We start from the raw sequence: 15,528 nt of genomic DNA, 5'->3' as shown, positions 1-15,528 counted from the left end.
TTTTTTATTAGTTTATTTATTTAGTTTAGTTTCTAGTTTATTAGAGTGAGCAGAACTCGTCCAGTGCTGAGTTTAATGTTTGCAAAGTTTGCATCAACTCTTATTCAAACCTCATAATAAAACTATTTAAAATGAACCTAAAACCACAAGTGCAATTTCAGTTCAATTAACTTCTTTATATAAGAGTTACATTTATATGTGCAGTTAAACATGAAAAAAGATACTTGACTGTAAATGTGATTTATAATGTCCAATTTATTAAATTAAAACTAAGCAATTACATAAATATCACATTATCTTAAGCTCAAATATTATTTTTAACTCATGCAACACAAAGTCAAGTTAAGGTCTCAAAGCACATATTTACTTCACCAGAGAAAAAGTTCCAGCATCCTAAATACAGGGTGTGGGTGGATAAATATACAAACAAAAAAAATCTATTGTAACATAAAGTGCAATAAAGCAATATCAAACAGAAGAACTCCTCAGAATTGTAATTTTAGCTAACATTTACTGCTATGCAACATTAGAAAATGGTGGTAAACAAAACATTAATAAATGCATAGATATTCCATATATGTTTTGTCAAGATTGATCTTTAATAATATCAGTCATTTACAGATAATTTCATCAGCATCATTGAATGAGCTGAGAAAACACACTGATCACTGAGTCTGCGAATCCTGAATGTTGATATCTACAGCTTTTGTAGGATCACAGCAAATGAAGAACTCAGTGCTTGTTTTAGTCTTCACATTATCACCGGTGACTCAGTCAAGTGTACTTAAAACAACAGAGCAGATACCTGAACAGCCAGGAAACATCTTTTACCATCTGCAGTGTCTGTGAATTAGTATGTGGATTACACAACAACAACAAACATTTTAATATCAGAGTACCATGTAATCCTTCAATAATATTATAAACTAAATGGCAAGTGGCAACTAAAACTCCAGTGTTTTGTCACAAACACACTCATGCTTTACTCTCACTACTATAATCTTTAGTATCAGCATGATTTGTACAAATGTCAGTCAAAATATGTCAGTATTAGTAGAAAGTGAAGTTATAGTTAGCAGAAGATGATGTACTTGTAAAGATAAAGATATTAAACAGGTAATCTACTGATACTCTAATCAGCTTGGCATGGCATTTACTTGGCATGAGGCTGCAATGTAAGGTATAATCCACAGAATGTGCAAAAGAGACCATCAAAATAAAGTGATACCAATATATTAAATACATATAGTGCTATAAATAAAGACATTTCCACTTGAGGTGTATAGTAACAATCCCTCTCTGGTTTTAAATATAGTTTGTGTATAGTAATATTACAATTATGCACTGTTTAAAGACACAGTTCTGCCAAAAAGGAAAATTGTCATGTTTTTCTATCATTTCACTTGTTCTGAGTTTCTTTCTGTTGTACACAAAAGAAGATATTTAGAAAAATGCTATAAAAAACAGCCATTGACTTCCATTTTTGTTTCTACTATGGAAGTTAATGAGTGCCAGCAACCAGCTTTCTTTAAAATATATTATTTGTGTTTAACCAAGGGAAAAGAGCTCAAATGAGGGAAAGTAAAAAATGATGAGTTAATAGTTTTTTGTAAACTATCCCTTTAAATGTATATTAGCATGTAGTTTTTTTATTAAATCTGACAAAGACTAAGAGAAGAATCAAACAGGCTGAATCCAGCATGGATTGCATCAGTGAATGTGGTGTTGAATGTGTGTAAGTGTGTGAGTGTGTGTGTGTCAGAGACACTGTAGAAGGACAGAGAACCAGACGGCACGTCCACATACACTCCTACTCTGTTAGACCGAGGTGAAGAAGCTGGTAAAATTGTGCTCTTGAACTTGTGCCATAAAGTGAACTGCTTCTCAGTGCACTCCAGCCTCCAGGAATTTTCATTGTAGCCAAAAACACATTCATTGCTTTTTCCTTTCCTGCTGATTCCCTTGTAGGTAACAGCTATATCAGCCTCCCTCCCGCTCCATTCCGCCTCCCAGTAACAGCGCCCGGTCAGACTCTCTCCACATAGAATCTGTGGATAATCCTTAAACCTGTCTGGATGATCAGGATATGCCTGTTCGTTACTCACATGTGTCACCGTCCTGTTCTCCTCAGACAGAATCAGATGAGCATTTGCTGTGTTTGAATCCAGTGTGAGAAAACAGGCATCTAAACATGTAAGATTAGAGAAGAAAATGTTCAACCATTGCGCACACTACTCTGTCATTGTTTAAGATACTAGATCAAAGCTGTTCAATTAGACATGGGTTACAAAATGAGCGATGACACAACAGCAACATGTTACCACCATAAGAATCCAAAGTAGGCTACTTTTGTCCACTAAAACATGCTCATGCATGAGCATCAATGCATATCGGAGTGGACGTGCCTTCATTGCTGGAGATCCCAGTCTTGTAATACAAAATTTACAATGCAACAATAATAATAAAATCCATGATATGCTTTTTCTACATATTCCAATTTTGAATTCTGCATACCAACAACTAAGAGACATGCAGTGCATCTGGAAAGTATTAATAGTGCTTCACTTTTTCCACATCAACAGTACATCAGTACTCACAGCCTTTGATCAGTACTTTGTTGATGCTCCTTTGGCAGTGATTACAGCCTCTAGTCTTTCTGAATATTACGCCACAAGCATGGCACACCTGTATTTGGGAATGTTTGCCCATTCCTCTTTGCATTTACTCTCGAGCTCGATCAGGTTGGATGGGAAGCGACAGTGTACAGCCATGTTCAGTTCTCTCTAGAGATGTTCAATAGGATTTAGGTCTGGGCTCTGGCTGGGCCACTCAAGGACATTCACTGAGCTGTTGTGAAGCTACTCCATTGATGTGTTGGCGGTGTGCTTTGGGTCATTGTCCTGCTGGAAGATGAAGCGTCGCCCCAGTCTGAGGTGGAGAGCACTCTTGTGCAGGTCTTCATTCAGGATGTCTCTGTACATCGCTGCATTCATCTTTCCCTCTATCCTGACTAGTCTTCCAGTTCCTGCTGCTGAAACACATCCCCACAGCATGATGCCAACACCACCATGCTGCACTGTAGGGATGCTGTTAGCCTGATGATGAGCGCCGCCTGCTTTTCTCCAAACGTAACGCCTGGCGTTCACTCCAAACAGTTCAGTTTGAGTCTCATCAGAGCAGAGAGTTTAGTTTCTGATGCTCTGAGAGTCCTTCAGATGGTGAACTCCAGGCGGGGAGTGTCTTCCGTCTGGCCACTTTACCATACAGATGCCTGATTGGTGGATTGCTGCACAGATGGTTGTCCTTCTGTAAGGTTCTCCTCTCTCCACAGAAGAACGCTGGAGCTCAGACAGAGTGACCATCGGGTTATTGATCACCTTCCTGATTAAAGCCCTTCTCCCCCGATCACTCAGCTTAGATGGCCGGCCAGCTCTAGGAAGAGTCCTGCTGGTTGAACATCTTCCACTAGCGGATGATGGAGGCCGCTGTGCTCATTGAAACTTTCAGAGCAGCAGAAATGTTTCTGTAAGCTTCCCCAGCCTTGTGCCTGGCGATAACACTGTCTCGGAGGTCTACAGACAATTCCTTTGTCTTCATGCTTGGTTTTTGCTTTGACATGCACTGTCAACCCTGGGCTCTTATATCGACAGGTTTATGCCTTTCAGATCGCGTCCAATCAACTGAATTGAATACAGGTGAACTCCAATGAAGCTGCTGAAACATCTCAAGAATAATCAGTGGAAGCAGAATGTAGCTGAGCTCAATGTAGAGCTTCATGGCAAACGCTGTGAATACTGATGTACAGGTGATTTCTAAGGTTTTTTATTTTTAAGAAATTTGCAATAATTAAAAAAACTCTTTTTTTCACATTGTCATTATGTGGGATTGTGTGCAGAATGTTGAGGAAATCAATGAATTTAATCAATTTTGGAATAATCCTGTGACATAAAAAATGAGAAAAAAGTGAAGCGCTATCAATACTTTCCGGATGCACTAAGTACACATACTAAAAAATTGCTGTGTAAAAATATGTAACACTGTTCTAGTAATTTTTTTGTATTTTTTGCAATGTAATACATTTAATTCGTTAACTAGGTTAATATTCATAACCTTGAGTATAACAGCCATCTCAATAACTAGCAAGCATTTAGGTTTTCCAGTTCTGCTCCTGCAAGAAATCTGTTATTGTTCACTTCTGCCAACAAAATCCTGCAGGTAAAAGCACACATTTCTTTACACAACACTTACTGCTTCTTCCCTCTATTTTGATATTTGGTTCATGTATTGCTTCTAAATGTTAAGAAATGAATAAAAACTAATGGATAATTAACATCTTATTTGTGGTTAAGTCAATGGAACGATCATTTAAAATCAAATAGACTACTGTCAGAACAGCCAAAAAATGGGCTAATAAGAATTTAGTAATGTATAGAGTTCAGGTTTCTAGTAATACACGGAATACATGCATAATTTCAGACATTGGGTCTGTTGTTCAACAGTATTGTATTCTAGATGTATTTTACAGATGGCGTTTCACAATACGCTACTTGTTTGCCAATTGTATAGTTCTGTACTGGATAAGGGATTTCAATGATTAAGGGATTTCAAAAAGATGCTAAACTACATTACCCAAACAAACAAACATGTCAAGTAAATAAGCTTTATAACTAACTCTCTCTCAGTTCCCGCATAGATGGAAAAAGATTTCAGCATTTAAATCAAGTACACCTACATTTTTGCAGTCCAGCTCTTATCCTTATATCTCCACCATGCTTCACACTGTGAAGAAAAAATGTCATAAAGAAAGACAAAAATATAAAACAGTTCCCAAATATTCACATTCAGTTAAACACACAGGTTGATCACTCCTGGACACTGGAGTGATTTTTTTACAACGGCTGAACAGATTAAGCAGAATTTCAGGAAGAATTTAGTCATGGTTAAATCACAACTCAGATTTTGCAATCTTGATACAGTGCGACCATTTTTAGTAGCTGCAGTTTTAAAGTACCTTATTTGATCTGATACCATATGATGGAGTCACTATTTAGTTCCTATAAAAGTTGGATAAAACAGGTAAATACAGATGATTCTGTGTTTACACTGTGACCAGTTTTAAGTTCTGCTTGCTACAGTATAATAGGACACACTCACACTCATTTTCAACATTGGGTTAAGAAGCAGACCATGCAAATAGATGTAAACATGCTGTACATACTTGAGTTTCTGCAGTGTGTAGTGTGGATCCTCCAGTGAGTGTTGGAGCAGCTGGACTCCTGATTGTCCTGGGTGATTGTAGCTCAGATCCAGCTCTCTCAGGTGTGAGGGGTTTGAACTCAGAGCTGAAGATAGAAAACCACAGCCTTCCTCTGTCACCATACAGCCAGACAACCTGCAGAGACAGAGAACAGGAGCATGGTTGTTTTAAAGTAGTCTTTTTTTCCTCTGAAATCCACTTAGGTCTATTACTTTGATCTCTTATATGTCAAAAGTTCAAGGGAATTTTGATTCCTGAAATCATGGACCCTTCCTGGTAAAATGTACTTGGAGGCTGTGCTCTGCATTTAACATATATAATTTAAGACCGGCTCACACTGTGCGATTTTGGCCATGACCTGGTGGTATGGAAAAAAAAAATGGTTAAATCGTAAAAGATTCCTGTGATCATTGGCTAAAATCTGTGGCCTGTTTTTGTTAGTTTGATATGTTCACAACTGCTACTTAATGGCAGTTGTAATAAAATGCTTCCTAAAATTAAGTTCAAGTAGGGTCAGGAGATTTCAGACACTTTCCTGTGATGTGGCTTCTTTTAGGACAATGTCAAACCAAGAACCAATGGAAGTGGTAAATCGGTTGACCCCTTCTTACAGTCTGACATGCAAGTCATGTTTGTAGTCAATGCTGAAATCCCACCTCAGTATCTCCAGCTGACAGTTTGGACTCTTCAGTCCATCAGAGAGCAGCTTCACTCCTGAATCCTGCAGGTCATTGTTACTCAGGTCCAGCTCTCTCAGGACACAGTTTGAGGATTGAAGAACTGACGACACAATTTCACAATCCTGAGTTGTAAGATCACACAAGGCCAATCTACACAGAATGGAGAAGTAACAGAAATACATTTAATACAAATTCCAAGACTAAGATTCCGATTGCAAATATGTGTAGAATTTTTTATGTAGTAACATTGACACTGTCAGACAAGACTGGTAAAGATCTACTAGAGGCTAAATTAAGTCATCGTCTACATCCTACAGGTCTATACTTTGGTAGCAAGCTAGCAGGTGGATTAAAACTTCACTGCTGAATGCTTATCAAAGAATAAACACTAATATCAGAATTGATATAGCCATATTTGATGATATATTGGGCCAGGAGGCCTTGCTTTAGTTTTCCAAATATTAGCAGACTACTATGTATTTGAAACCGCTCCTCATCCACTACCCAAAATTAGGACAGATGTATTTTTACTCCACTCAGCTCTTCAAGACATGGTGACAAGTGCATGTCTCTACCATGGAAATACTGGCCATTTAATCAGACAGTATGCCATAAAAACTCTGCGTCCAGTAAATACAGTCTACATAAAAACTGAAATAACCTCTGTCAGTTACCAGTAAAACTACTCATCCCCACATCAACACTATGTGTCTCTGCTCTTGTTGACTTAGATTCCTCTAGTGACTACATCTCTCAAAATGTCTAACGCTGATCTGTCCAGTGAAAGACTTAAATATAAACTTGCAGTTCAAACAATTCAAGGAAAAGCACTTAAGACATGGAAAGGTGAAGTTCTGTGCCCCTGCCATTTACACTAGTATTTGGATCATTCCATCGAGAGGAAATTTCGATTCTGGTACATGAAAACTCCACCGTCAACATCATCCTGGGGCACCCTGTGCTCTCTCAATATATCCCATCTGTTCTGTTGAACCCCTATGATGTCATTAGCTGGAGCAAAAAAAGTCTCTGTCTTCAAGATTTACCATGCAACTCCTCTATCTACTTTCTCTGGTAATGGAAGATCTGGAAGAACTTTGAGAAGCTCACATCTTTTCCAATCTGGACCATGTACAACCTTGTTCACATTCGAAGATGAAGACGTCTAAGATCCATCAGTGCTCTGCCCAGGTTCTGTGATATAGTATGTCATCAACACAGCCTGTGTTAAAATGGACCAGGGAAGGATGAAAGCAATCAAGCATTGGCCACAATTCTCTACTGTGAAAAAGCTTTCTTAAGATTCTATTACTGATTTATTAAGAATTTCAGTCTAATCACTGCCATCTCACTTCTTTTCCACAAGGTAAACCCAAACCCCTCTTCTCAACTCCACTGCCACAAATACTTTGTTCTTGACCTTAAGAAGACTTTTAGCACTGCCTCTTTTTATTACACCATCCAGTCTCACAGCTCTCTTTAACTATTGAGATTGATGCTTCCACCAACTGGGTATTGGGATTTGACTATCTCATCATTTATTGTCATGGCTTTAAGAATGAGAAATCTGGGCCTCTCTCCAGAATGTACTATCAAAATTATCCCACCAATCCTGAACCCATAGTCCCCTCAACCACTATCAGTCCCATCAAAAGGAGTATGGACTAGGATATATGTGCCACAACCCTTACAAGCCTGCTCTGCTAGAATGACCAGAAGGAAGGACCTACATACCATCTTCATGTCACCACCACCTTCTAAGCACAGTTCTTAAAATTTGGGCTCTGACACCTAGGGAGCTTACCGACCCTCTCACTAATCCAATTGAGTTACTGGTGGCACAGTATGACCAATGACCTCAAATCAAATCAAATCAGGCCTTTATTTGTCACATACACCTTCGTATAGTGAAATTGAACCCCCCGACCATACACAAACATCACAATTTTCAGGGGAAGACAGGTCACAGGAGGTAGAATTTAGAAAGGAAAGATACATCTGAAAAGTTAGGCCAAAAAAACATACTCTCCGATTGCTCTTAATTATGGCAAAATGAGAACAAGGGGAAAAACAGCCCAATCTTAGCATAAGCACACCGGCAAGACATTGACACAGGGGATGGGAACAGAAGATATGGAAACAATCTGATGAGTACGGGCAGCCAACTGGTCCTGCAGCCATGGAGGCACCGGTCGCAGTCCCGCCCACTCCCCTCGTGGTTGAAAGCACACAAAGGCGTTTGGATTAGGGGATCGGTGGTGAGTGTTTATCTGTAGATATGATTGTGTGTGTGTGTGTGAGCCTGTATAGTCCAGCAGGTGTCCTTTGCAAAGAGCAGGAATTTCAGAGCGTCTCCTTATTTTGTTATCCAGGAGAGTTGTTATCCTCTAGCTGAGGCCATCTGGCAGGAGAAAGAAGAGAGCAGCAAACAGTAGGAAAAATACTTCAACTTTAGGTCAATATCTGCCAATTTCACAGATATTTAATATCCATCACGCGTCTCCTGATCTGGCTTAATCTTGTTGCATAACCGCTAATTTCACCTCAATGTTTTCCAATTTGCGGTCTAGGACCATAGTCTGATTTCCCACCCTACCCATATGCGTTTCAATCAAGCCGGCCAGCGAATAGGTAAATATCTTCAATATCCTCCAGAGACAGAGCAGCCACCCGTCCATCATGTATCCAGCTGCGAACGTCCACGCAGGATAACTGGGCTCTCCGGAGCCTAAACTTCTCGTCGAGAAGATGGTGTCAATTGCATTCAGAGACCAGTTGATCAAATCCATAATTCCTTTTTTGTTAGGATAGCAGGGCACAGAGAGCCTCAGAGATAGAATAAGATGAGACAAGAGGTACTAGCAAGGAGAGATATGGGACGGACAGGGAGAAAGAGCGACCGCCTTTGCCGAGAGCCAAAGAAAGGGATCACCAGGTACATCCATATTAGCTCACTCTGTGACATATTCACGACACCAAGACATTTGCCTGTGGGAAAGCTTGAGGAAGCATTCAGCTATTTAACACAAAAGAAGCAATGCACACAGTGCTAAAAAGTGCTAAAGCTGGATTCCTGATGCTGGGCCTCCTGATTAGAATACCTTATAGATATGGAAGGTTATGAGGAGAGAACATTTATTCTTTGTAATGATAGGCCCAGCACTCCTGAAAGAATTCCATCATACACAATCCAATTGTCACTCCTAGAGGTTGTGATTGTCCTTGGCATCGCAAAAGGGTGTCAGGAGTCACAACTGGAAGAGAGGGTAACATTCACCAGCTATCATGCCCCCACGGGAATCTCAACACTCACGTTCACCTGACTTTTGATTCACAATACTGGTGCACTCCCTGGTGTAATAGTGTCTGGTCAACTTTTTACACACATGACTCACTCCTGGGTTATTCCTCATTTAACTTCTCTGTTCTCCATGTTGTCTCTTAGTTGTTACTGATATCCTCAGGGAGAACCTCAGTGTTCAATGTACCTGGTCTTCATACAAACCTCAAGATAAGGAAAGACTATATAATCTAGATCTGCACATCATATCCATTGTTGTCAGTAAACTCTTTAATAAATACAATAGATAAAGTTATATATTATATTTAAATATATTTATTTATGTTTATTACCACCTGACTGTATGTTATGCTTTATATGTGCTTATTACCTCAGTATCTCCAGCTGACAGTTTGGACTCTTCAGTCCATCAGAGAGCAGCTTCACTCCTGAATCCTGCAGGTCATTGTTACTCAGGTCCAGCTCTCTCAGGACACAGTTTGAGGATTGCAGAACTGACGACACAATTTCACAATCCTGAGCAGAGAGATTACAGAGCACTAATCTGAACAGAACAAAGTGGGGAAAGAATTATTCACAATGTAGTAGTCATAGTATTTCATCTATAGTAAATGCCAGGTTCGGTAACAAGCTGGATGGCAATTTATTCTAACATATTTTTTAAAATACCATAAATCATTTACCTCAGTATCTCCAGCTGACAGTTTGGACTCTTCAGTCCATCAGAGAACAGCTTCACTCCTGAATCCTGCAGGTCATTGTTACTCAGGTCCAGCTCTCTCAGGACACAGTTTGAGGATTGAAGAACTGACGACACAATTTCACAATCCTGAGCAGAGAGATTACAGCCATCCAGCCTAGAGGACAACATAAACAGTAATATTTTTCTTATTAACAAAAATAATACAATCCAACGGCATTTTTGTAATATGAAAAGTAGCAAAATTTACAGTGTTAGTGTGCCATAACTCACAGAGCTCTTGTGCAGTTGCTGACGGCTGGTATCAGTCTTCTCCTGCCCTCATCTGATGTGTTGTATTTCTTAAGTTCCAGCTCATCCAGCACCTCCTCTGACATCTGAAGCATGTAGGCGATTGTTGAGCAGTGAGCAGGAGAGAGATCAGTTTTTGATATTTTACTCATTTTTAAAAACTCCTGAATCTCTCTGGACAGGGTCTGATCTTTTACTTCCAACAGACAGAGGAACAGATTGATGGATCTTTCAGTGGAGAGACTGCATGGAGCACTTCTTATGTTTTTAATTTTGTCTATAACATAAGTAATTGTTTTTCTGATGCTCTCTGAGCTCTTCTCTGTGTGTGTCAGTAGATCCTGTAGGAGTCTTTGATTGGACTCCAGTGAGACGCCCAGCAGGAACCGCAGGAACAGATCCAGATGGCCGTTTTTATTCTCACAGGCTTTTTCTATCATTTCTCTATGGAGATTATGTATAACATCGAAAAAACCCAATGTGTCCACATTTTTCATTACATAATGGTAAAACACATATAATGCAGCCAGAAACTCCTGGAAGCTCAGATGGATGAAGCTGTAGACTTTCCTCTGCTGAATCACAGATTCCTCCTTAAAGATCTCAGTGCAAATCCCAGAATACACTGAGGCGTCAGAGACGTCTACGCCGCTCTCAATCAGGTCCTCCTCATAGAACATCACATTGCCCTTCATCAGCTGTCTGAAAGCCACTTCAGCAAGTTTGACAATCACTTCTCTGTTGGACTGCAGGAGTTTCTCTGGATCTCTCTCTTCATACTTCTGATTCCTCATGTTGATCTGAATCAGCAGGAAGTGGATGTACATTTCAGTCAGAGTTTGAGGGATTTCTGCACTCTGATCTTCTTCCAGGAGCTTCTGAAGCACAGTGGATGAGATCCAGCAGAAGACGGGTATGTGGCACATGATGTGGAGGCTTCTTGCTCTTCTGATGTGTGAGATGATTCTGCTGGCTTGATGCTGCTCACTGATTCTCTTCCTGAAATATTCCTCCTTCTGAGGCTCAGTGAATCCCTGAATTTCTGTCAGACGCTTGATGTATTTGGAGGGGATCTGATTGGCTGCTGCTGGTCTGGAGGTGATCCAGATGAGAGCAGAGGGAAGCAGCTCTCCTTCCATCAGCTTTGACATCAACACAGCCACTGATGAAGTCTCAGTCACATCACAAACTTGCGGAGCGTCTGAAAACATCAGTGTGATTCTGCTTTCATCCAGACCATCAAAGATGAACACAACTTTACACTCCTCATAAATCTTGGGCTCCAGATCTTCAAGTTCAGGATGAAAGTCCAGCAGAAGTGTGTGGAGACTGTACTGATGATCTCTGATCAAGTTCAGCTCTCGAAATGGAAGCACAAACATGAAATCTACATCCTGATTGGCTTTTCCCTCGGCCCAGTCCAGAATGAACTTCTGCACAGAGACGGTTTTTCCGATTCCAGCGATGCCTTTAGTAAGAACAGTCTTGATTTGCTCTTTCTCCTCTTTAAAGATGTCATTGCAGTAGATTGGAGTGTGTTGGGAGTGTTTTGTTCTGGCTGTTTTCTCCATCTGTAAAACCTCATGTTCTTCATTCACTCCTTCACTCTCTCCCTCTATGATGTACAGCTGGGTGTAGATGCGGTTCAGGAGGGTTTCATTCTGATTGAGTTTGTTTCCTTCAAATATTTTCTCATACTTGTTCTTCATGCTGGTTTTGTGCTGGTCTTTAATTTTTTGTAATTTTATTTTCAGCACAGAGTCAAATGTCACTGGTTCATCATCACTGAAGTCTGACGGTGGGGTCATCGGTCTGCTTTTCTTTTTAGAGACATCACTTGGTTCTGGAGACTGTGATCTCTGTCTTTTTCTGTCGCTGATGATTACATAAGAGCAATTTAAAACATTTTACACACACTTACTATTAAGCTTTATAATAATAATAATAATAATTCGTTACATTTATATAGAGCTTTTCTGGGCACTCAAAGCGCTTTACACAATGGGGGGGGGGTCTCCTCATCCACCACCAGTGTGCAGCATCCACCTGGATGACGCGACGGCAGCCATTTTGCGCCAGACCGCACACCACACACCAGCTGATTGGTGGAGAGGAGACAGAGTGATGATATGCCAATCATGATATGGGGATGGTTAGGAGGCCATGATGGACAGAGGCCAGTGGGCAGATTTGGCCAGGATGCCGGGGTTAAACCCCTACTCTTTTTCGAAGGACATCCTGGGATTTTTAACGACCACAGAGTCAGGACCTCGGTTTAACGTCTTATCTGAAAGACGGCGCTCACTGAGCAGTATAGAGTCCCCGTCACTATACTGGGGCATTAGGACCCACACAGACCGCAGGTTGGGCGCCCCCTGCTGGCCTCACTAACACCACTTCCAGCAGCAGCCTAGCTTTCCCAAGTGGTCTCCCATCCAGGTACTGACCGGGCGCAGCCCTGCTTAGCTTCAGTGGGCGACCATGTGAGAGTTGCAGAGAGCTAGCTGCCGGCCAATACTCTATAGTAATACTCTATAGATTAGTTTATTCATTAATAAGTGAAGAACATTTCAAAATCATGTGATGAATCCTGCAATACTAAGTTGAAACAGTTATTTAGTTTACAGATTGCAGAATTAATACAGAGATTTGTTAATGTAACTATTAATAGAGACAAGAGCTGCATTAATAGAAATTAGTTGGCTTTTTACTCATTGTGAAAAGTGCCTTTATTTCAGACAAACTCTTCTGTCAATGCTGAAAATAACTTACCCAAGGTTAGGAGGAGTTTTCTCCATAGACCAATCACTTTTTAAAGATTCACATGCTGATCCAGGAGATACAGAATTCATTTCAGAGTCAGAATCAACATCTTCACTCTTCTTTTGACTCATTTTAGTGTTCACCTGCTCTCATTTACTGAAAGAGTATTGAAGACATTATATGGAGTAACACAAGAGTTCTCCTGACACAAGGATACATCTTAATGTGAATTACACTACAGTTAAATAATTACCCACTCCATAATTACAAAGAAATTAGGGATGCATCAATAACATTTTTTTAGATCCAATCTAATCCAGATACAAAAGATTCTGAGTATGCACTGATGCAGATACTCTTTTTAAAAACTTATACAGTTTCTATAGTTCTGTGGATCATAAACACAAATAATATATTTTCTTCACAAACAATAACCCAACATTCTGAAAATGTACCAATATACATTTCTGGAGATTGCAAATTATGTAGTCAGAAGTACATATGGCTGCATTTCGTCTTTAAAACAAACGCTATGGGGCATTATGACGCTGTTCCATTTCACGCTCACTAGCTGAGCTCTTACCTTCGTATGAATGCTTTTCTGCTGTTTTCTACAAAGCATGTTGTATGCTGCTAACTCGCAGACTTATTTGTCACATCCATAACGCATGGTTATTTTCCTCATTTAAAAAAATATGTTCACAGATTGATATTTTTCTAAACCCATAACTCTTTGGCGAGTAGTTTTGGGAAATTTAAACAGATGTTTCAATATAATGTCAACGTATACTTTCTCTATGAATTTATGTTTTGAGTTTTTACTGCAAATGTCACATCCATAACGCTGATATCGCTCCTTTATATTCTATGTTTTTGTCTTTCTTTAAGCCATTATAAAAGAAGCGGTCTATTCATAACTTCTTTTGGCCTTTGCAAACATTAATGGCCTGTCTAAAATTTTACCTTAGATGAAAACAAACATCATAAAAGACTGCAGATTTTGCTTTCTTTATTATAATAATTACAAAAAAAAAATGCTAAAAGAAAAAATGACATGGATAAAATATAATTAAATCTTTATAGCATCATTATATATAGCAAATATATTTCTATTTCTGTTCATACAGAAAACGTTTATATGTATGTATGTATATATATATATATATATATATATATATATATATATATATATATATATATATATATTTACTACTTTAGAGATAAAGTTCACAAGTCTGTGACATGGAATGCAAAACTAGACATAAAAAATATTAAAATACCTTATTAAAACTCGTGGTCATGTGAATGCATTTTAACAATGATGTTGTAGTGTCGAATTTAGACATACTAGTACTACTACTAATTAATATCAAGCTTAACGACAATCCTCGATCTCTTTGGCAACAGAACTAGCATTAGCATATTTATTAAAATATCTCTGTGCATGCAAGTACACAATACTAAATTGTTTTTGAATACTATTATAAGAATGTGTGATGTTACGTACCGGAATCCTCATATAAACCTCCTCACATATAGGGTTTTGTTGAGATCATATACCTTAAATTTATGTTTAGTATTGTGTCTTTAAGTACATACATTTTATAAAACAAAGAGAGCGGGATAAAAACATTATTAACAAGTCGAACGCAAACACTTCCGCCATTTTGGTTAACGCTAGTTTGCAAAAAGAAATACCAAAGCAGGTTATATGATTCGCGTTTTGAATCCCATGCAGACTAAAATAAATAAATAAATAGCAGCACATTTTACATGACGAGATTACATTAAGTATAGGCCATTTAAACTTACCACAAAATGTGTCCGTCCAGGTTTACTGAGAGGAAAGCATTGAAATGGCGACTTTTCCTTTTCACTTTCACTTTACCTGGTTTAAGGTGTCTTTAACAGGATATAAAAATTAAACTTAGCTGCTCCCTCTAGTGGTGCAGAGCATCATCACAGGCTCAACAGAAGAACTGAAAAAAAAAAAACAGCTTAACCAGGCTGGTTGGCTGGTTTTAGCTGGTCGACCAGGCTGGTTTTTAGAGGGGTTTTGGCCATTTCCAGGCTGGTTTTCAGTCATTTCCAGCCTGGTCTTAGCTGGACAGGCTGGAAGATGACCAGCTAAAACCAGCTTGACCAGCCTAGCCAGGATGAGAGCCCAGCCAAAACCAGCTATGTCCAGCTTAAACTAGGCTGGTCAAGCTGGTTTTAGTTGGTTTTAGCTGGTCATTTTCCAGCCTGACCAGCTAAACACATTAACATCTGACTTTTTATAAATGGTTATGTGCCTTTTTATACAGTGTATAAACTTCTGAATTCAACTGTAAGCATTAATCAAAATAAAAATAAAAAAAAGAACAGTTTTTGGTCCAAGTTGGCTAAAATGACTTGAAATGCTGGTCTTCTGCACACATTTTTCAATAACGACAATTATTACTAAACTAGTACAGTCTTGTGTTTGGTTTTGAGTAAGCTCAGTCTCCACAGGTGAGGGAAATACTGTATTTTGTGGTTTTTAATTACACAGAAT

At 39.1% G+C, this 15,528-nt stretch overlaps 1 protein-coding gene across 1 annotated transcript; it reads right to left on the bottom strand.

The window, feature by feature from the left end:
- Nucleotides 1-235: 235 nt before the first annotated feature.
- Nucleotides 236-14,921, bottom strand: nlrc10 (NLR family, CARD domain containing 10). The gene is made up of 9 exons (XM_087237836.1): nt 14,805-14,921; nt 13,002-13,148; nt 10,212-12,104; nt 9,922-10,095; nt 9,609-9,782; nt 5,914-6,087; nt 5,219-5,392; nt 4,733-4,779; nt 236-2,185 (listed from the first exon to the last, which is right to left on the bottom strand). The coding sequence occupies exons 2-9, from the start codon at nt 13,121-13,123 to the stop codon at nt 1,653-1,655; spliced, it is 3,291 nt and encodes a 1,096-aa protein (XP_087093962.1). The 5' UTR covers nt 13,124-13,148; nt 14,805-14,921; the 3' UTR covers nt 236-1,652.
- Between the last annotated feature and the right edge of the window lie 607 nt (nt 14,922-15,528).

This window comes from Danio rerio, chromosome 1, assembly GCF_052040795.2.
Source record: "Danio rerio strain M-AB ecotype USA chromosome 1, GRCz13ab, whole genome shotgun sequence".
NCBI lineage: Eukaryota > Metazoa > Chordata > Actinopteri > Cypriniformes > Danionidae > Danio > Danio rerio.
The sequence above is the reverse complement of the archived record's forward strand: the minus strand, read 5'-3'. Positions and strand labels throughout refer to the sequence as shown.